General features: G+C 46.0%; 1 protein-coding gene across 2 annotated transcripts in view; it reads right to left on the bottom strand.

Moving 5' to 3' along the window:
* Rftn1 (raftlin, lipid raft linker 1) overlaps window positions 1-21,050 on the bottom strand; it is a 195,489-nt gene that overhangs the window by 44,961 nt on the left and 129,478 nt on the right. For both annotated transcript variants that reach the window (XM_005317250.5, XM_040289832.2), the window contains 2 exons: window positions 11,125-11,494; window positions 3,586-3,789 (listed from right to left, as the gene is read on the bottom strand). In XM_005317250.5, the coding sequence (XP_005317307.2) occupies window positions 3,586-3,789; window positions 11,125-11,494 (574 nt within the window). The remainder of the gene's footprint in view (window positions 1-3,585; window positions 3,790-11,124; window positions 11,495-21,050) is intronic.

The raw sequence follows: 21,050 nt of genomic DNA, 5'->3' as shown, positions 1-21,050 counted from the left end.
TGGACTGAATTCTGGTTTGGACAATCAGCAATAAAGGGCATTTTTTTGACACAAAGAGGAAGGACCACCAGGGTAGGAGAGGGCAAGGACGGGACAGAGACCGGAAGAGGGCAGGGCAAGCAGAGAACCGGGGCTGGAAGAAGGCCAGGGCAGAGCCAGGGGGGCAGAGCCAGAGGGCAGAGTAAGGAACACAGGGCAGGTGACAGAGGGGAACAAGGCAGGGCAAGGAGAAATGAAGGCGGCAGCCAGACTGATGGCCAGTGATGACGAAGGGGCTGGGTAAAGCCTTTGGTGAGGAAGCAGCCTCCCAGCCGGGCCATCAAGAGCTGGCTCAGGAGGGATCCTCCTCATCCCTAGAAATACAGACTCTGGCCTTCACCTCACTGTCTGGGGGCTCCCAAGGGCTGTCTGCTCTGCTGTATGGCCCCTGAGCTCATTCCTACTGTCCCCTGGGGTGACCTAAGCTCTTCTTCCCCCACCAGCAGGCTGCCCTTTGGGGACCCTCAACCTCCCACCACATGGCCACATCTCTTCTATCATCCTCGCTCTTCCTTCCTCCCACTACCTGGCCTAGTACTTACCAGCTGGTAACCTTGGCAATGACATAATGTCTCTGTGCCTCAGTTTCCACACCTATACTACATTCCACTGGGCTGAAGACTGAATGAGCTGATCTGCCAGCATGTGCAGATCCCGAGGGCTGCCAGTCAACATGGTTCCTGAGCAAGCAAAGTGTCACACCAAAGTTGTTGATCTCAGCAAAACCTGGCAGGGGGCATCAACTGCACCAAACTGGAGCACAACCAGCACAGTCCTACAGAGCACAAGTCCCTTCACTGTGCCTTGAGCTGGTAGGGCTCTGGGTAGGGCCTCACCAGCCGGAGCCACCTGCCCAATAATCCTGGGAGAGGAGTCCCAGAAACCACCAGTGGGAGCCCAAACCTGGGGACTGTATGGGTGTTTCCATGACCTTGGAGGTCTAAAAACAAAAGCTGGAGTCTGAACTGGGTGAGTTGGACAAATTTCTCATGAGTTTTATGACTTGGGTATAAATTTTATGATTTTAGACTATAAATACACTTTCAAGAGTCATGAATGATGCTTTCCCAGGTGGCAAACAGCTTGAAGGTGCTTCTAGCTCTGCCAGGTTTATTAGCAAGGATACTAATTATCTCTTAGAGATAGGTTCATTTCATGATTATGATTAGTTTGCTGCTATTTTTTTTTTAATTCTGGGAAAAGAACATATGCCTATTTCTTCCCTGGCTAACAGAAGACCAGGGCTTTCCCAGAGCAGAAAAGCCTTAACCCACTAACACCACCCCGATTCGCACGGTCCTCCCAGCAGACACACACAGGGAAAAATCACATCTCAAGCCAGTGTGGGTTTCAATGAATTTGGTTCAGAGGCTTTCGCACCCCTGGCTGTGAATGAAGCCGAGCGGCTGCCTGCAGCGCTAGACACCGTAGATGCCTCAGGCTCCGCAGAGCACTTCACGGTTGCACTTGCCAGGGGACATTTCACGTTCTGTCTTCAAGGCAGGAAGGCTGGCTTGAACGCAGTTAAAGCCAAGGGAAGCTATAACAGCCTTTCACATGCTGAAGGCAAATCTGAAGAAAGAGCTGTACAAATTCTCTGTGCTTTTGGATGCACGGATGGAAAGGAGGGTGGGGGGTGGGAAGGGAGCGGAGGTGAACTCAGCCTTGACTGCCAAAACCATAATGGTGAGAGACATTCAACGGCTTTGTGAACTTTCAACGTGGTCTCTCTGGGGGCTTGGCTTGCCCCGACATGCTCAGACAGTTGGGCCAGAGAAAACTTCCATTTGGATGCCCCATTCTCCTGAGAGGAGAGAAAAATGACCAGTGACATCCTGTGCTGCTGTTACCTCCAGCACATCTTTAAGATGTTAGTACAACTAGCCATTAGGTGCCCAGGGAGAAATGTAATGTTCTACACGACTATTACAGAGAGCTATGGGGGCACCAAGATAAAAAAGCTGCTATTTCCCCAACCTAAGATGGGCACCAGATATCCCTGTAGGACACAGGAGGTGAAGGGCTCCTCCCCGCCCACCTGCTACCAATACTGAGGAGTAGCGATGGACACCTGCCCCACTGTTCTGTGGTGCCTCTCGCCAGACAGTGACTGGCCCTGGCTTCCAGAGCCCCTGCAGGCACCATGATGGGTTTCTTATACACAGAGAGGTTATCACTTTGCTGCCAGGGAACAGAAATGAATTTTAGTTGCATCAATGAAATGTACACATTGGAACTGCACTGTCCGGTACACTAGCCCCATATGGTTCAGTTTGTGAAAATGAAATAAATTTCAAGTGCTCAGAGCCCACAGATGGCTGGTAGCTACCATACTGGATAGCACATTAAACATTCCACCATCAGAGAAAGTTCTATTGGACAGTATTAGTCTGGCTGTATTCTTAGCGAGCTGATGGTCTTCCTTATGTCATTCATCCATTATAACAAATGGCTATGGCCCAGGACATTATGCAATGCCTGCTGCCACTATAACAAGTTGGGATTGGACACAGATATTTAGATAGTAACAAGAGACTGCATCCAAACTAAGGCCTATTAGTGCTGTGTCATCTTCTGAGGCTTTGAATGATTCAAAGTAGGTACATGCAGAATTAAGAATAGCATCTCTATTCTAAGGATGCCTGCTGGCATTTCAAGGATTGCAAATAATATGGAATCCAAAATCCATCCCTGACTCTAATTCTTGAGAAAACTGTGGTGCAGTTGATGCCCCCTGCCAGGTTTTGCTGAGATCAACAACTTTGGTGTGACACTTTGCTTGCTGAGGAACCATGCTGACTGGCAGCCCTCGGGATCTGCACATGCTGGCAGGTTGGCCCACTCTTCAAATTGCCTCCCAGTCTTGACGCACCCTGGTGATTTAACTTGCCTTCATGTTGGCCTGAAGAACTTTGTTTGCCTGACCCCTTTTCCCACTGTGGGCAGACTTCCTTCCCACTGTGAAAGCTGACGTTAATAGTGCTATTCCATGCAGCAACCCCCCAGAGATAACCCACTCCCGGGGAGGGGCATGGGTGCCATGACACCCAGGCACTGTGTGTGTCCCAATGGAGCTTACAGAAAACAGGCAGCATGCCATTTGTTTTTCTGTCAATTCCAAGGTGCTGCTGCTACTTCAAACTGTAATAGCGTCTACAAACAATTCACACTCTGGCATGGCATGATCCCAGGGGGTAATTAACAATCTCCAGGGAGTCATCTTTTTTAAAAAAAAAAAAAATTCTTAAAAAGCAACAGAAACAGAGGCCATCTTCATCAAATAGAATCCCCCATCCCACCACTCCACCACCCCACCAACCCACCCTCCACCCCACCCTCCTCTGGCATTTCAGAAGATAAAAGGCTGACTCCTGCTCAGGTCCTTGACTTTATGGGCACTGCTCAAGCTGTATTAATCAGAAATCAAATGTAGCATTTTTATTGACTGTACAACTTTCTGAATGGAGCAGGCTCCAAAGAGGGGTTAAGGTTATAAAAGTTAGAGCAGAATTCTTAAGAGCCACCCAAGGGTGGTGGATTCCATACCATTTGCCATTCCAAGATGGAAGACTGCATTCACCAGCACGCCTCCTTTTCGGAAGTGGTCACTCATATGCTCCAACCAGTTGGCATCCAAACTGCTCACCGTCTGGCCATTCTTGGAGACCCGGAGAGGAATAGTGACAGGATAGTATTGCCGGCACTTCTGATGGCTCTTCGGTTTATTGAAAAGGGCAAAGATCTCCATTTCTGTTAAAATTTGTTAAAAAAAAAAAAGTGGGGAAAGAAGAGGTCAACCAGTGATAAAAATTTGACTCATGGGATTAATGAAATCTCTCAGGAGTCTAAAGAAATGATACCGACAGTTAAATCTCTGAGCCTACATGCCAAGTAATAGAACTTGATTCCAAGTAGTAACTTGTGGCTGCCTTCAAGTGACATACATGGGCCTCAAAGACTAGGCTTCAAATGGGGGACTTAAGATTTTGAATCTGGAATATAATTAATTATTATCTGGGATTAGTTTGTATATTTAGGCATTTAGGAGATAGAGCATACATTTCTAGAAACAGACATAGCTGAGTGAGATCTGAACTTTAAAAAAAAAGCCAATGTACAGAATCACAGAAAAACAAACACATTGCTCTAATTCCAGGAACCTTGTTCACCCATGAACTCACTATTTATAAACTGCACTGGTGTTTCCTGGGGCCTAGCCCATAATACTTAATCAAGTACATCAAAAAATATATCATTGATATGTAAAAATAAATATGTTCCCGTAAATGAGAGTTTCTGCCTACAGTGGCAGGTCAGCTCCATCAGCCTCAGAGTGAGGCTCTGAGCTTTCCGTTCTTTCATTTATAGCTCAGTCCTTCAGAAATCAATAGTCACCACCACCCAGTTGATCTGTGCCTGCTGTACGTGCTGCCAGGTATGAGTTAGCAGTCGCTGCCTCCCGGGGCAAAAACCTGCAATTTCAACCTAACTCTGAAGGCCTATTTTTGCAATACTCATTTAGACAAGCAATCAGAGTTGACCCAGCTTAGAAAGCTTTTCTTGCACAAGCTGCTCAGGAATATGCTTTGTTTTTCCAAAAATATCTTTTAAAATCTTAAGAAAATCCTCACCCTTCTATCAAAGAAAAAATTTAAAGGTCATAAACAATGGTGGTTGACATCAGCATAAAGGACAAAGGACACTCACGTTCTCCACATGGGATAACTAGATCTACATTCTGGGTTGCTGTTTCCCAATTTGAAGTATTTCATAATTTTTGTGGTATCCAAATACTAGTTGGATTATTATTTTTAAAATTGATTTACTTTGTTAAATAACTGCATTTTTTAAAGAAAAACTTGACCATAAAGGCAAACCTTTACCCTTACCATAAACAGGGGAATAACAAGGCTTATTAACACAGAATATAGTAACCCATGTAACATCTGGAAGTTTCTCACACAGGTACTGTATTCTGGGACAAAGAAGGTCTTCTCACAGGCCCATCTGAGCAAGCCTCAGTGGAGTTCTCTGGGCCATGAGACTTATCAACAGGTGAACAGGAGAGTCATCTCAAGCTATCCATCCAAGAGAACTAGTACCTATCTTCAGAAGTGGCCACCTGGATTATAAACACCAGCTCTAACCTGGTCATCCCCACCCCATCTTACCTTACCTTTCTTAGTCTACCTGACCAACTCAAGATGCCACCTCCAACCAGGAAATACTTTCACACAAGAAATAAAGTCTTGGTGTATGGAGCCAGCAACCACTACCTATTTCATGACTTTGAAATATAAACTAAGAATGAAATGACAGAGGAAGGTTTGTAATGGAGGGAGTCAAGCCATAGGTTGGGGAGCAGGGGTGGGGGTCAGGGTGAGGACGTGAACTGTGAGCAATCAGGGGTTTTCTAGTCCCACGTGCCAGTCATTCAATTAAAAATGGCAGCCACAAAGGGCAAGAGGATGAGCCATGCCTCAGTGAATCGCTGAATTCATTTGGATTTCTTCAAAAGCAAATCCTGCAAGCTTTCCATGTGCAAGCTGTTTGTTTTGAAGAGTGATACTAAGAGAGAGAAGGATGGAGGTGGGATGGGAAATGAAGAGACGACGAAGCTAATGAAGTATGCGTGAATGAGCAGATTATCACTGGGGCAACTGGGGCTCAATCCCACAGGGGACCCGAGACACTGTATATAGAACACACCTCAAGGGGACCCACCAAGGGCAACACAGCTGGAGAATTCACCCTCATTGACTGGCACTAACTCCCCAGAGTATCTGCCCTGCATGTTCACATTCCCAAGAAACACTGGCAAGCTCAGAGGCTAAGGAAACTGTAAACTTGGCCAGAACTAACTGCAGGTGACTCTACAGTGGGCCAGAGCACCAGTCCCTATGGTATATTAGAGTCAACTACAGATGCAATAGATTTAAAAAGAAATCACAGCTGCTTCATGAGAGAATTGATTGAGGAGTTTGGAAGTGGCCGAAGTTCAGAAGGATCCCGTGTTCACACGACCAGACAAAACCCTCCACCTTCCCCGATGCATAATGAAACAGAAAAAGGGGAAATGTCAAAAGGAGAAGCGAGGATGTTGGAATGGGTGGTAGAAGAGAGACTTTTGAAAGGTAGTCAGTGCTAACATCCCAGCTTTCCCGTCTCGAATCTCCCCAGGGGCCGGACTGAAGCCAGAGACAGAAATAAATTTTTCAGGAAGGAAAAGGAAGTGCTGTTGGAATGAACAGTCTCCAAAGCATTAGGGGTAATGAAATATTTGGAGAAAACCTGACTTCGAACGCGTAACCCTTTAGTAGACTCCTCTGTCCCACCGCCTCCGTGACCACAGTCTTCCCTCTACTCACATGGAAACCAGCCAAGAGAAACCATCTGAACATGATGCCCTTTGATGTTTTCATAGTCCGATTCCTCAACACACATCCTCACACAAGCAGGCACCAAGGATTCCAAAAAAGAAGCCCTGAATTTGTTTAAATTTTCTCAGCTGCTCTGTGACTCCGCCATGACCTCAGCAGGAAGATTTTTCCAGACGTGGGACAGAAAGTCCCAAAAGAATAGGGAAAGCATCACTTCTGGAATGTTCTGAGAATGGCTGAAGCACTGCACTGAGCACCTACCGTCTTCTTATCCTCCTTCCCCACTCCCCACACAGAGGCCCTGCCTTGGCACAGGTAAGATTCCACACATACAACAAAGAGCCTGCACTGTGACAGGAGCTGTGAGGTGCTTGCTGGATTGACCCGAGCCAGACAAGTGGGAAAATCTAGGAAAGGATGGGAGCTGGGGGCTGGCTGAGCGGCCCCCTCCTCTCAGGCCTCCTAGGCTACAGGGAAGTGGGGAGCAAAGAAGCAGGTGACCAGCTCTGAGGCCTGGGCCTGGGCATAGGAACTTGGGCTCCAAATAAAAGTCTGCATACTTGTCTTCAGGTTTGATCCCAGTGAGCTGTGACTTGAGGGTGAGTCACAGGGGTTGGCTGGGTTTGGTGACCAAGGAGCCCTCCAGTCTGGATAAACGAATACAGAGTTTGAACTAAAGCGTGGGCTCCCAAAGAGAAGCTGCTGATGAGTTAGCTGTGCTGGAAGGAAGAAGTGGAAGTCAGACAGCTGGGTGGGGTCTGCAGTGTGACGAGGTCAGGTGCAGGGGAACTGAGATGAAAGGTCTCCCCTGGGAAGGCAGGCTGTGGGTGCTGTGGAGGGAAGGGAGGAAGAAGGGCCTGAAGCTCTCTATCCAGATTCCAAAATCTGGGGAAGGCTGTTCAGGCTCTGTCATAGGCTCAAGACTAATAACAGGACACCTCTGGACTAGCAGGAGGCCCACCTGCTAGGACAGCAGAGGCAAAGTGCAGGAACCACTGCACACACAAGGCCCACAGGTATTGAAACGTGAAGCCACAGCAGCCCAGACACCTGCACCATGTGACATGGCCGCATGTGACTCTCCAACCTCCACAGGCCCTGAAGCATTAAGTAAATGTCCCAGAATCATAGCCAGTGTGGGAGAGCCAGGTCTTGCAGATCCCGAGCCCTGGGCTCCTTCCCAGGTCCAACAAGAGACCAACTTCATGTGGGCACCAGTAGCCACAGGTAGGGACTCGGTAGCTGTTTTTGTTCCTGGACCAAGTCAAAGGCCTGAAAGAGTGGCAGATCTGGGAGGGGCAGAGTCATAGGGTCAGACTCTCCTGAGGGTATGAGGAGGGGAGGATATTGGCCTGGGGAGGGGAAGAGCCCCAGCATCAGAAAAGGCCCCCGAGTTTCAGGGATCCACACTGAGCCGGCTGCCAGGAAGGTCTACTGAACAAAATCCCCTCAGCCAGCACTGTAATTGAGATCAGCGACTGCAGCTTCTGGCTGGGAAGTCTCAGCAGATAGGAAAGCCAGGGCTTGGAAGACTTAGAATAAGGATTTTGGTGACAGAACAATCAGAATTTGAGAGAACCTGTCTGGCCTCCTTGTTTCTCTTATAGCAACAGAGACACTTGGGGCTCAGATGATTACTGCACAGCCTGGACTTCAAACCAATAAGAAATTTCCTGGGACCCAGGAAATACAATTCAATGAGCAGGAAGAGAAACGCACGAGGGCCTAACCACTGGACTGTGCTGCAGGGGTGGGGGCTGGAGGGAGCCTGCCCCTGCTTCCAGATGGAGACTGGGGGAAAGTCCTGTCTGAGCTGTCACTGCCTGGAGTCTTCTCCCCTAGGCCTCCTACATAGGAAATAAATTAAGGGAGAAGGGGGGGGGGGGAGACTCCCTCTGGATGTTTTTTAATTGTCTTGCTGTGATTGCCTATTTAAGCCCACCTGGCAGAACGAGGAGTAAAAACACTTCACCCTCCTTAGGGGGCCCCAGGAGAAAGGCAAGCCGAGAGATGAGAGTGGCAGGGAGGGGGCTGTGTGTGTGCTGGGGGTGACGGCTCACCTTGTTCTCAAGGAAGGAAACAAGATGCCCCAGGAAAAAGATAAGGAGAGAGGCCAGGGGCCAGGTGAGGGCCATGATCCATGGGGACAGGGTCCTGGATATCCAGCTCTGGGACTGGCCTGGCTCTGGTAAGTGACTTAGCTGCCTGGAAGGGACTTTCTGTATCCGTGGAGTGAGCCTCCTAGTCTTCTGTTATGTGATGAAGACTAACAGAGTTGACGTCCAGGGAGGAGTCAGAACAGCGCTCTCAGGGTGACCACCCTCATGACGGTCTGCCCATCCCCCACAGGCCTCTGTGCCCACTAGTCACCCCAGTGTGTTATGACTGATGGAAAATCCAGAGGCTCATTTATTCCACCAGAAGATAAAATAAATAAATAAAATTCTAAAAAATAATAGTGGGAGCCTAAATTACAGAGACCTGTAGCCTGGACAGCTATTTGCATGGGGAGAGGCAGCTGTGCACCTGGAAAGATGGGGACAGGGAAGGCTTAGAGACGTTTCCCTTCACTGTTGGGCCATTGCCTCCATTAACACCCATTAACCACCATTTCCCAGCATGATCTGGGCGACAGCAGAGAACAGGGTCTTGAGGGGGGAGGCAGGTCCAGATGCTTCAGGAGTGGGGGTTTCTGTGCATTCAGCTACGGGGAGTCTGGGGGAGGGAGGTGAGCAGCCACAGGGGAGCAGGAGGGCACTGGGCATCTGGGGAGGGTCTCAGGACAAGTCTTCCCAGTTAGTAATTCTCTGGTATTAAACACAGAGGCAGGAAGTCTAGGAGGAGTCTCTGAGGAAGGCGGATTGGGGAAGGCTGGGGTGTCAGCACACTCCCAAGAAAGCCTCCATATTAACCACTTCCTTTCTCAAACCAGGGTTCCATGAGAAGTGGAGGTCAAGAGCCAGGAGCACGGTGCCTGAGCCCAGGGGCAACAGCTCACATGGGTGAGTCCACAGCACTGAGAGGCTTTGAAGGTACATCTCACCCAACCTTTCCATAGGGAGTTGCTGTTCTTTCCCATGAGAAGGCAATTGCTGTGTTCAAGGCTACTGACCAGCCACAAGGTGGCTGGAATGGACAGAAAGGCTGGACTCTCGACCATGATGCCACCTGCCTCCCCAACCCTCTCATAGTGCAGGGCTCCCCCAGAAGCTCATCTATCTTCTTGGAATCAGCACACACACCTTGCCCACCTCAACAGAAGACAGCTTTGGACACTGATTAGGAGGCACATGCCAGGTCTAAACACACTCTCAGCTGTTCTGAATGGGGGGGGGGGACCAGGCAGAGAAGAGCTCTACTCCAGTAGATGTTTAAGAAGGATCCAGACTTGGATTAAATAGCCCTCTCTAACCCAGAATCAAGGCAGCTCCAATCTCTCCCTCCAAGCAACTCTGCAAATAAGCCCCCAGAAATAAGCATCCTATAATTTTCCTTTCAAGACATACTAATGTAACAATGAAAATTATTTCACCTTGTTCTCCACTCTCCAAGCATAAAAATGTTCCTGATCATTTGTAAGAGGCCGATTTCAAGAAGAGTAACTAAATAGTAACAATATTAACCAGGGATATGATCCAGAAAGTCCTAAACAAACAGCCCTCGGGAAGGCTTGGTGGTCTCTGGCTGTCAGTCTCAATTCTCGTTCATCAGCCCCACCACTGATGTTAAGTACCTTGCTGTCAGGAAGTGACTGGATGCTAGATTTCCTGGAGAAAGTAGAGAAGAGGGAACTCTGGGGAGGGAAATAAAGGGAAACTTCACTCCCTGTCAACCAAGGGCTTCAGGAAATCTTGTCAGGGAAGACCAGAGAGACGTAATGGGGTGGTGACCCAGACCCACTGCGTTCACATACTGGGTCTGCCAGTTTCCCACCCTGGCAACCCATTTCCTCTGAAAACCCCGGATTACTCCACTGGCAAACAGGCAATGGTAATAGAGCTCACCCACCCACATACGTCACAAGGCTGCCTGGAGAATTAAGAGGTCAGTCTATTAAGAAGCATATTGGCACAGGGCCTAGTGCTCAGGAAGTATTAATACGTGTTGGCTATTGTTGCTGTGCTGTTATTTGAAATCCTTAAGCCAATGTGCATGCTCTCCTGGCCCTTACAATGTGACTAGGAGGATGCGCAGACTGCTGGCCTTTCCTCAGTGGCGTATTCTACCACAGTGGTATGTCAACCGTAGGAAGCCCCTGAAAGCTGGCTGTTTACATTGTCATGAGTTGAATCACACACACAACACACAACACACACACACACACACACACACACACACATTGCCCTCAACTGGTGTTTGTGATTTCTTGCTATAGGCAAACATTCAAAGCAGTGGAGTGGAGGGTCTCAGTGGATCCCAGCAGACAAACACTCCTTATGCAAGGGCAGGGGATATAGTATCTCACCATCTAAAATCCATTGAGAACCCCACCTTTTGGAACAACTGCAAGTCAATTTCACATAGCCCTGCTCACCCCCTGAAGTTACAACTACAGCAAGTAACTAGTCGTGCGGCCCAAATAACTAAGTCTCTAGTGTTTGATGGACTGCCGTGTCTATACTTTATCCCCATCTCTTTTCCCTAAAACGCCCTGGGGATGACTGAAAAGCTGTTCACTTCTCTGAAGAGGGGCTTACATACTTACTCCTAGAGAGCAGCCCTGCATGTGTATCCGACGGGCCACCTTCTGGTCCATCCAGTATAGGACTCATTCCCCGTGGGGAAAATTCTCCAGAGGATAAGCTGGGCTCCTCAATGAAAGGCAGGTCCCCTGTGTGGCCTGGGCCGGGCTCTGGGCTTCCGTCCATCCCTGAGGGAGCAACACACACGTCTGCAGCCCCTGGGTTCTCATCCTCCAGTGATGCGTGGTCCCCATGTGCCTTTTTCACAGCTCTGGCATCTGTGGCACTGTTGGTGGTGGGTGGGAGAGGGCTGCCGCCAGCCGAGTTCACAAGGGAGTGGTACTGAGGAATGACGCCCACAAACTTCAGGCCCCGACTTGCAGCTTCCTGGACCTGGGAGGCCAACAAAACAAAGGCAAGAGCGTGAATGGGATGGTCTACCGAAGGATGCCTGCAGCACCCATGCACCTCACCGAGGCCTCTGAGCTACTTCACCGTGAACAAGAAGAATAGCAGAGGCCCCATGTCATCAAGGCAGGCAGTGCCTGCACCCTTTGCCCTAGCCTGAAGGGGACATGCAGACTTGGTGTGTTCACTACATTGCCCAATGGAAAAATGAAGCTTTGGGAAAGGGTTGGGATCACCTCGCCTTGAAATGATTATGGTCCCTATTTGTTTTGTTTTGTTGTTTTATTTTAAACAGGTTCAAAAAGGATAAGCTCAAATAAACAGGATTTGGAAGAAGCTCATTTTGATAACAATTTTTTAAGAATTTCTTTTTCTTATGACTCACCTACTTCCTGGCCATCAGGCTACCTCACAAATACAATGCATCTAACCAGGTGCAGTGGCACACGCCTGTAATCCCAGCAACTCGGGAGGCTGAGGCAGGAGGATTGTGAGTTCGAAGCCAGCCTCAGCAAGGACCTAAGCAACTTGGCGAGGCTCTGTCTCTACATAAAATACAAAATGGGCTGGGGAGGTGGCTCAGGGGTTAAGTGCCCTTGCGATCAATCCCTGGCACGCATGCACACACACACAAAATTAAAATAAATACAGTGCATCTTACAACCGCATAGTAATTACCATATGGCATCTTATGACCCAAAGAGCTTCTGTTTTGAGACACTAGTTTTGACAGGGAAGGTCAGAGGTGGGGAAAGTCACCCCTGTGAAGGCTCCATGGCACGCTCAGGCCTCAGGAAGCCAAGGAGCTCACAGTCTATTCCTGGCCCACAGCTCCAGGCAGGCCCCAGGCTCTTGAAGGCCTCAAACAGCCCAGACGGCATAGGCAACAGGGAAGCTGTTCCTTCTTGCTTCATGTGCCCACAAGCTGGGACAAAGAAATCTACAAAGAGTCCTGTAATATTTGAACCCTCTCTTACCCTAAAAAGTAGCCCCCAGCCATTGCACTTAGTAGTCAAAACTTTGAAAGAAAAACTGAGAGTGGTAGTAAAATCAAGAAGAGCCAGGAGGTGGGCTTTAGGGGACTTTCCAGGCAAGGATGCTCAAGCCGAGTACGTCACCACTGCATAAGGAGATAGAAACCCCAGGACTGTCTAAGTCTTAGTCACCAACCTCTAAGTGGATGACCTCAGAAAATACTGAGTTCTCCACAGCAAACACCTACTGCCAATGAGAATGTGTAAGAAATGCCACATGGGGCTCCCTGCACCAAGGGGAAGCAAGCCTCACAGCCCTGGAACACAGCACCCCAATGTGAAGTCAAGGGTCATTTCAGCTCCCCATGGCACATACTAGGAAAAATGCCTAGAGCAAGTGCAAATGCATGGCCCAATCTTTCTACAAATCCCAGCCTGTGCGAGACATATCAGTAACTATCATCTGCTGCAGGCACATAACTAGCCATTTTACATTAAGACATTTTGTTAAATTCTTCAATGACCATGCACGGCCTCATAATCTCCATTGCAGATAGGACAATGAGATTGAAATGAAAGTCATAAAGTAAGTAGTGAGAAGCCAGAGTTCAAAGCCAGCCCTGGCTCCAGCCAAACTGGACTCAAGTTCAAAAGGATACATCAAACTATCAAATACATACGTGTCCACAGTCACGTCTATGTCCACTCATGCACAGTCTTGGGACAAATCAGTCTTCAAAAGTTTAAAAAAAAATCCCTTAAACTAATCCTTTCCATTCTGAAAATTTTCTTTTCACTCACTAATCTGTGACATCCACCTATTTTAAAAAATTATCTCGGAAACTTTCTAAAAGAAAACACAGGAAACAAAAGTTTTCAAAGAAAAGTAGGGAGATGATTATACCAAGAACCTTACACTCAGGAAAGCTACTGCCGACGAAGCATAGCTCTGAGCTTCCTGGTGACAAAGGCAAAAAGGAAAGGCAATAAATTTTTACAGTCCCCAGATGAAATGAGGGAACAACCTTGCACTAGTTCCTGAGACTACTGTCTCACCACACAGGAAACAGCTATGACTACTGAAGCATTTCTAGAAACTGGTCCCACTGAGGGTTCAACCACAGGCCAGTCTCAACAGGAGCAATGGCAATGGCGATGGCATGGGGTCTGAAGGCTCTCAGAAAGGCTGGGCTTGGAGCTCGAGATGTGTCACTCACTGGTGTGGGGGATGACTACAGTGGGTTAAATAAGCTCTCCATGTCTTAGTCTTCACATCCATAAAATGGGGAGGGTTGTGCTTCCCTTTTGCAGTGGCTCTGAAGACCAGACATATGGTAAGGGGCCCAGAGAAGGCACACGTGGCCATCATGATTGCTTGAACCTCTTCCTTGATCAGTCCTGGGCATCTGCAGCCCTGCAGAGACTGCCCAGAGTCATCCATAGAGGAAAAGATGAGGTTTTGGACACAGGGCATTTTCCTAGTCCCCTCCTTCCTCCTGGGGACTTGAAGAATCAGGGAGTCTTAGACACACATGTCAGACCTCAGCCCTCTTACCCACAAACCCCACAGCTGTTTTCTTTTGCCATACGGTACTGCAAATTGATCCTTTAAGCCGGGAATTCTCAAGTGTCATATCCAGGGACCAGCAGCATCAGCATCCCCTGGGAACATGTTGACACTGCAGGCTCTCAGGCCCTTAGACCCACTGAATTAGCAGCTCTGGGGGCAAGACCCAGTGACCTGCAGTTCACAAGTCTGCTGTGGGATCTCAGCGCAACCTAGTATGCAAATCACTGCTGCAGAATGCACACTTCACAAGGACTGAAGCATTCTACTGTGTCCCCAGTGACAGAAGAATGTCCGGCAGAAACATATCTGTTGAGTGCATGAATACATTAAATCATGAGTGAACAGGTATGTCTCCTTAACAAGATCCTTGGAGGCTGGATGGGAACAGGTTAAATTTTTCATCTCCAGAGTTCAACAAATATTAAGTCCCTGTACTGGTCCAAGCCAACACTCTGCTTAAGTACTGGGGAATCTTAACCCTCAAGATGGCCCAGCCAATTTCTGAAAGCAAGTTTTAAAAATAAGGACATAAACACGGAGCAAGTAATGCTTGCATTATGTTATATATAACAAAAATAAAGATTCTAAGCTTTATAGACGCAGTATTAATTCGACTCTGAAATGTACATACACAAATCACACCCAGAAACATTCACTAACATGAAAACATCAGTGTTCTTGAAGAGGAGGGAGATAGAAGTTACTTTTTTTTCTTATTTGTGGGTAATTTTTTTTTCAAAATTTATTAGCATTAGAATTGAAAAAAAGTATATTTTAAAGATTACTCATATGGGTGATAAATGCAGTCATGGGTGTAAAGGTACTACAATAGTGACAATGACCAAAGAGACACTTTCTGCCTGAAAGGAGGTGGAGATATCTCTGTCACAGAAGGCCAGGGCTGTAACCAACAAAGTAACACAATAGGAAGAAGTAAGCAGGGTGGTAGAACTAGTACGTCCACCTCACCTTGAAGCATTCAAACCCTATTTGTTCTTCAAAATGCTGTGCTTGACAAAATCTATTTGGGGACCAAATCTGAAAGAGGCTTCAAAGGATGAATAAGAGTTCACCAGATACATGAAGGAAAGAAAGCAGGGAAATCCATGTAAGGGCAGGAGTTATCCTGGGTAAAACCTTGATGGTGTAACAGCCTGCTAAAGAAACTTCTAGAAGCATTTCTAGAACATGACATGAGAAGCCAGGAGCACCAAAAAAAAAAAAAAAGAGGCTGGACTAGAAACCACCAGGACAGATCACATGCATTTTTTTGGATATCAAGTCAACAAAGGCTGAGCTAGCATACCCCCAGCTTTCTCACCACAGTAACTTGGAGAGTGGCATCAAAGGGCAAAGCCAGATTTCTTTGAATACTCATCTAGTATTTTAACATAGATGTAGATTTCACATCCTATGCCACGGTACTGCCTGGTATCCAAACCTTCTAAAATGATGTTATGGCTGAATGCTCCCTCCGTGCCGAGCCTTCCCAAAAAAGCTAACAAGATGAAATATCTTTGCATATAAATTTTTATCTGAACCTGTTTGCTTTCCTTCGAGTGGATTCCTGAAAGTGGAATTAATAGGTCAAAGGATATTAACTTTTCAAAGGATTAGTACAGGCTGCCAAATTGTTTACCAGAAAGGGGGAGTATCCTTTTTAACCGAAGACTGCATTTAGATTTTATTAAAAAAAAAAAAAACCAATATTTGGCTAGCCCATAGGGGGCCTTGAGTCTTCTGGTTTTCTACCTCACCTGAGTATAGACACTTTCGTTTCTCTTTTTCATAATGTCATTTGCATATGTAGCTAAATGGAATCCTGTCTTATTTATGTATAACCTTCTTTAGACAAGTCTCAGTGCATAATAACGGCAGACACAAGTGGTGGTCACCAGGGTTAATCCTCAGCCACCAGCTCTCAGCTCAACTTCCCCCTTGGTTCACACAGGTGTGGCCACTGTTAATTATTCCCAAATTTGGACTCCTAGCCCTCACTTTCCTTGGAGGTTCAGACTTACATGGCCAGCAGTCACAGCTGATAGGTCCACCATCAACCTTGTCTCCAAATCTGGAGTCACTTAGATGCCTTCCTCCCCTTTCTCTAATCCTATGCATTCATCCACCACATTCCACCAGATTCACCTCCAGCTGTTCCTGTAATCCTGCCCCCATTCTCTACACACCCAAGGTCACTTTACTTCAGGCCCTCATCATCTGTAGCTGGACTTCACCATGACTCCACTAGGGTCTTCATGAGCCTGGAATCAATTAGTATGGAAGAGAAAATCATGACTAGTTGGGTCCCTTAGCTGTGGAGTTCCCAGAGACTATCCCATGCATGACCACAACTGTTATCAGTGAAACTCACTATAACACTAGGCAACTCTTCCATAAAGAACTTTCAACATGCATTTATGTTAGGCCTAACTTATAGGAGAGAGAAGTAGTCAAGAGATTATATGACTAGTTGAACTTCACAGAGCTAACCAAAGGCATTCCCTGGAATTGACTCCAAGTATACAAGGCCCTACCTGATACTCCTTCAACAATACTCTTTCTACTTTGTGCAATGCAACCTTGGCCGAGGTGCCCACTTGCATACCAGTGTAAACTGAAAAATACTCATTCCTGTTGCCTTCTTAAACCCAGCCTGCCCCCCAATACTTAAAGGAGTAACAATTGCTGGTTCAGGCACCAAGAGTTAAATATAACCATTTTAACTGATCCAAGACTTTATTCAGTTACTCTATATTGTGTATGGATAGATTCATAATAATCTGGGATAATGTTATGAAAAAGATTTCTTTTAAAAATTTAGTTAAATAAGAAGTCTTAACTCTGGAAAAATGATCTCTTTGGTTATTTGTCTAAGGGATCCTTTTTATTAAAAAACAACATGACAGCGGATAACCCCAGGAAAATCTAAGATGGACTGTGTGTTGGTCAGCTTTGGATCACGGTTGCCAAATACACATGACAAGAAAAACTTGGGGGAGAAAAAGTTTATTTTGGCTCAAAATTTCAAAGGTTCAGCCCATGACTGGCTGACCCCATTGCTTTGGCCCTGAGGAAGGCAGAACATCATGGAGGAAGGGTGTGGTAGGGGAAAGCAGCTTAGGACACAACAGCCAGGAGGCAGAGAAAGCTTGAGTAAAAGAAGTCAGAAATAACAGAGTCCCTGAGGGCTAATGCCTAGGAACCTATTTCCTCCAGCCCTACCCTATCCCTTTACAATCACCACCCACTGATCTACCAAATGGATTAATCCACCAATTAGGTTATAACTCTCATAATCTAATCTTCTCATCTCTAAACACTCCTGCATTCTCTCACACAAGTGTTTTTTGGGAGACATTGCACATCCAAACCATAACAGGAAGGTCACTCTAGCCCAGATAAAGGAAGCTTCTCCCATCATGTTTGATGAACAGCTGCTATACATTTGTAAGTTCCATCTGAATGACAAACTTAATGGAATCCCTATTATTAATGACCTAATTAATGCCCCTAAACAGAAACTTGCTGTTTTCTTTAAAAAAAAAAATACTAGAGAGCTGTGCTATCCATGATAGCTACTAGCCACAAGTTGTTATTTAAATTTAGATTAATTATAATTAAAGAAAATGAAAAATTCAATTCCTCACATTAGTCACATTTCCAGTGCTCAGTAGCCACCTGTGACTAGTGACTATCCTATCCTATTGGACAATGCAAACATTGAACATTTCCATCACAGAAATTTCTAGTGGACAGTGCTGATGTAGGGCATAAGTCATATAAAATACTAAATTACAGAACTAGAGTTTTTGACAATGATTTTGGATATAACAAGGTGAAAAAACAAGACTCACACATACATACATCCCCAATATACCCTATGCCAGACCACTGTTCCACTCTGACCCTCACTCCTCACTCATGGCCACTGTTGGGGAACCATGACATTTGCAGGGAGCCCACAAACAGACATGTACTGTATGTCAAGGACAGCCACAAAGATGTTGTTCAGAGCTGCACGGTTAAACATGAGCATTTACAGTGAATATTTTATCATACCCACTCAGCCCTTCCCATCTTTTGTCACCTAAACTCTTGTACAGATTTTTGAAAAGGAAGACTCAAAAATAACACAGGTTTTAGCTCACATCCGAAGCTGTCTTTAGTTCTGATGTGTTAACACTTTGCTTCAGGAATTGAAAGCCTTGCCAGGCATTTCTGGGTGTTCAGCTTTGTTAGAGGGCCATAAGGAAAGATCATGTAGACCTTGAGGGGTAGTATTCTCTTTCTGAGACTGCTTGTTCTTAAAATGAACCCTTGACAGGAGCCTGAAGACCTAAAGCTTTGAACCCCGCTCAGCCACTCACTAGTTAGGCCACTAGTCAGCTGATTCGTCTGGGCCTCAGTTTATAATATTCATTCATTCATTCCATTAAACTTACCGAATACCTACTGCTGGGTTCTAGAGAAACAGACAACAGTGAGCTGGGGAAATGAGCACTTTTTCTGCCATCTTGGATTTCATGATTTGGTTTAACTCAAGAGGTAATTCAGACTCTGAAGAGTTAACTTGTTCCATTCTTCTCAAACTATTTATACTCAGTTTCAAGGGCCTCTGCCTGTCCTCAGATCCCTAGCAGGGCTGGGGTAGGAGAGACAAGGCATCCTTTTATTCTTCTCTGCTATAAAGGGTGATTTGGTAGGAAGATTGAAAAATGCTATAACACCACCAAAATAAAATCCCCCTAAAAAACAAAAGAAGTAGAGATCATAATTCTAGTGGATCTATAAAATGGATTTGTCCTTTGGTAGCTCTGTTCAGAGTAGACACTTCTGACAAAAGGAGTTTTAAGTATCTGCATTACCTCTGTTAGTTGACTCATTTTTTTCCACTTCAATTGGCCTTTAATTTCACAACTCATGGAAAATGGAATATATGGGGGTTTGAAGGCAATAGGACTGAGTGAGTGTTGTTGAACTACTATTACCCAAAGATCATCGATTAGCTTTTAGTGCCTCCCCCAAGCCAAACTACGGGAAGACCCAACCTCATGTTAAAAGTCAAAATGAAAGTTAACAAAGGGAGTTGAAGAAGGAAAGGCCTTCTTATGAGGAACAAGTGGCCAGCAAAGCAAGGCCAGAGGTGGACTCAGGAAGACCTTAATGTGCATTCCCAATTGTCATAAGGAAACTTTCTCCAAGTTTTGCCCTTATCTCTTTGTTGGCATCTTTCTTTCTTATCTAGGATCATTTTCCCATACATAGCAGAAAACATGACCATCACCAACATCTAAGTTTTTTACTAACAGCTTAGCAACTAGAGAGAAGAAGTCTAATTTCCTGGTTACTCGTAGTAAAAGATCCCAGGGAAGGACTCTGATTGGTTTAGCTTATATCAGGTATCCATTTCTGGGCCAATCAGCTCTGACCAGGGTATAAGGTGTTTCACAAGGAAATCATACAGCCCTACTGTAGGAACAAAGAAGCTCTCAGATGAAGAATTATTTCAGGACAGACAAAATCCTTAACTATCTCTCATGTATATACATCATCTGATACAAAGTAAAATTTGAAATTTGCTCATGACATACAAATACTAAAATGATGAAAATATCAGGCAAACTAAGTAAGCAGCCGTGCATGGTGGCACATGCCTGTAATCCCAGCAGCTCTGGAGGCTGAGCCAGGAGGATCTCAAGTTCAAAGCCAACCTTAGCAACAGTGAGGCACTAAACAACTCAGTAAGACCCTGTCTCTAAATATAAAATAGGACTGGGGATGTGGTTCAGTGGTAGTACCCCTGAGTACACCCCCCCAAAATACCCAAAAATGTACCCACCCCACAAAACAAAAACTAGGTAAGTATGATGGTCAATCTGAACTGTCAACTTGATTGGATTAAGAAATGTCAAGAATTAAGGATTATGGGAGTGTCAAATGAGGGTGTGTCTAGGAATAATTGGCATGTGGGATAGCCAACTGAAACAGAGACCCTCCCTAAGTGTGGGCAGCACTGGGCTAATAGGATGATGGCTTGGATGGAATAACAGTTGGAAGAACAAGGACGCAGCAGCAGATGCAAGCTCAATTCTTCTTGAACAGGTTTTTGTTTGCTGCTGTGATCCTTGGAGGATATTGGACTCTGCCAGTGATCCCCAGAAGCCTTTGGTCTCAGACTAGGGTAACACCATTGATCCCTCTTGTTCTGAGGCTCCAGCCTCTTGGACTGTGTAGTTACTGGTTCTTCTGGCTCCCCAGCCTGCAGACAGCCATTGTGGACTATCCAGCTTCTGGTTGTGTGAGCCAAAGTAATAAGTCCTCCTTTTATAGTTATACTTCCTGTTGATTCTGTGCCTCTAGAGAGCCCTGACTAATATAATAAGCAAATTTATATCCATTACAATAATGTTGATATATTATGATCAAAACAGTTTCTCTATCAGTGCCTTAGATTATTCAACTGCATAGATCCGGCCTTTATCTACTTCACAGAGGATACCTCTACATACCTCCCTCAGGCTGTTCATGATTGTTCATTACTTTCTGGAATGACCATCCAACCTCCAACCATTTCACTCCACAGAGAAGGTTGCCCTGATAGATGGGATAGCCAGACCAGGAGGGGCACCATGCAGAGCCAACATGCTAGAGCCCACAGGAGTTGCCTCTGGCTAATTTTCATTGGCTCAGCAAATCCTTAATCTCCCTCAAGGTACAACCCTCTGCAGAATTTAGCTTTGTGTGGTTTCCTGTCCTTAGACCAGAACAATGGAGCTAAATAAAGACCTCAGCCCAAAAGAACCACATCCCCCAGGTAGGAGCACTGAGGGTAAGAGTTGGCAGGAGAATCTGCCACCTACTGCCAGAGATATAAGCCCCTAGGGCTTCTATTAAATTCTAGTGCATACCCACAGGGGAAAAAAAATGGAACAAACATTCCCTCAAAACATTTTGTTAGCAAAGCACTTAAAGAGACTTTCATCAGCTTTCCACAGGA

This window comes from Ictidomys tridecemlineatus, chromosome 2, assembly GCF_052094955.1.
Source record: "Ictidomys tridecemlineatus isolate mIctTri1 chromosome 2, mIctTri1.hap1, whole genome shotgun sequence".
Taxonomy (NCBI): domain Eukaryota; kingdom Metazoa; phylum Chordata; class Mammalia; order Rodentia; family Sciuridae; genus Ictidomys; species Ictidomys tridecemlineatus.
This window is presented reverse-complemented; position numbering and strand designations above follow the sequence as displayed.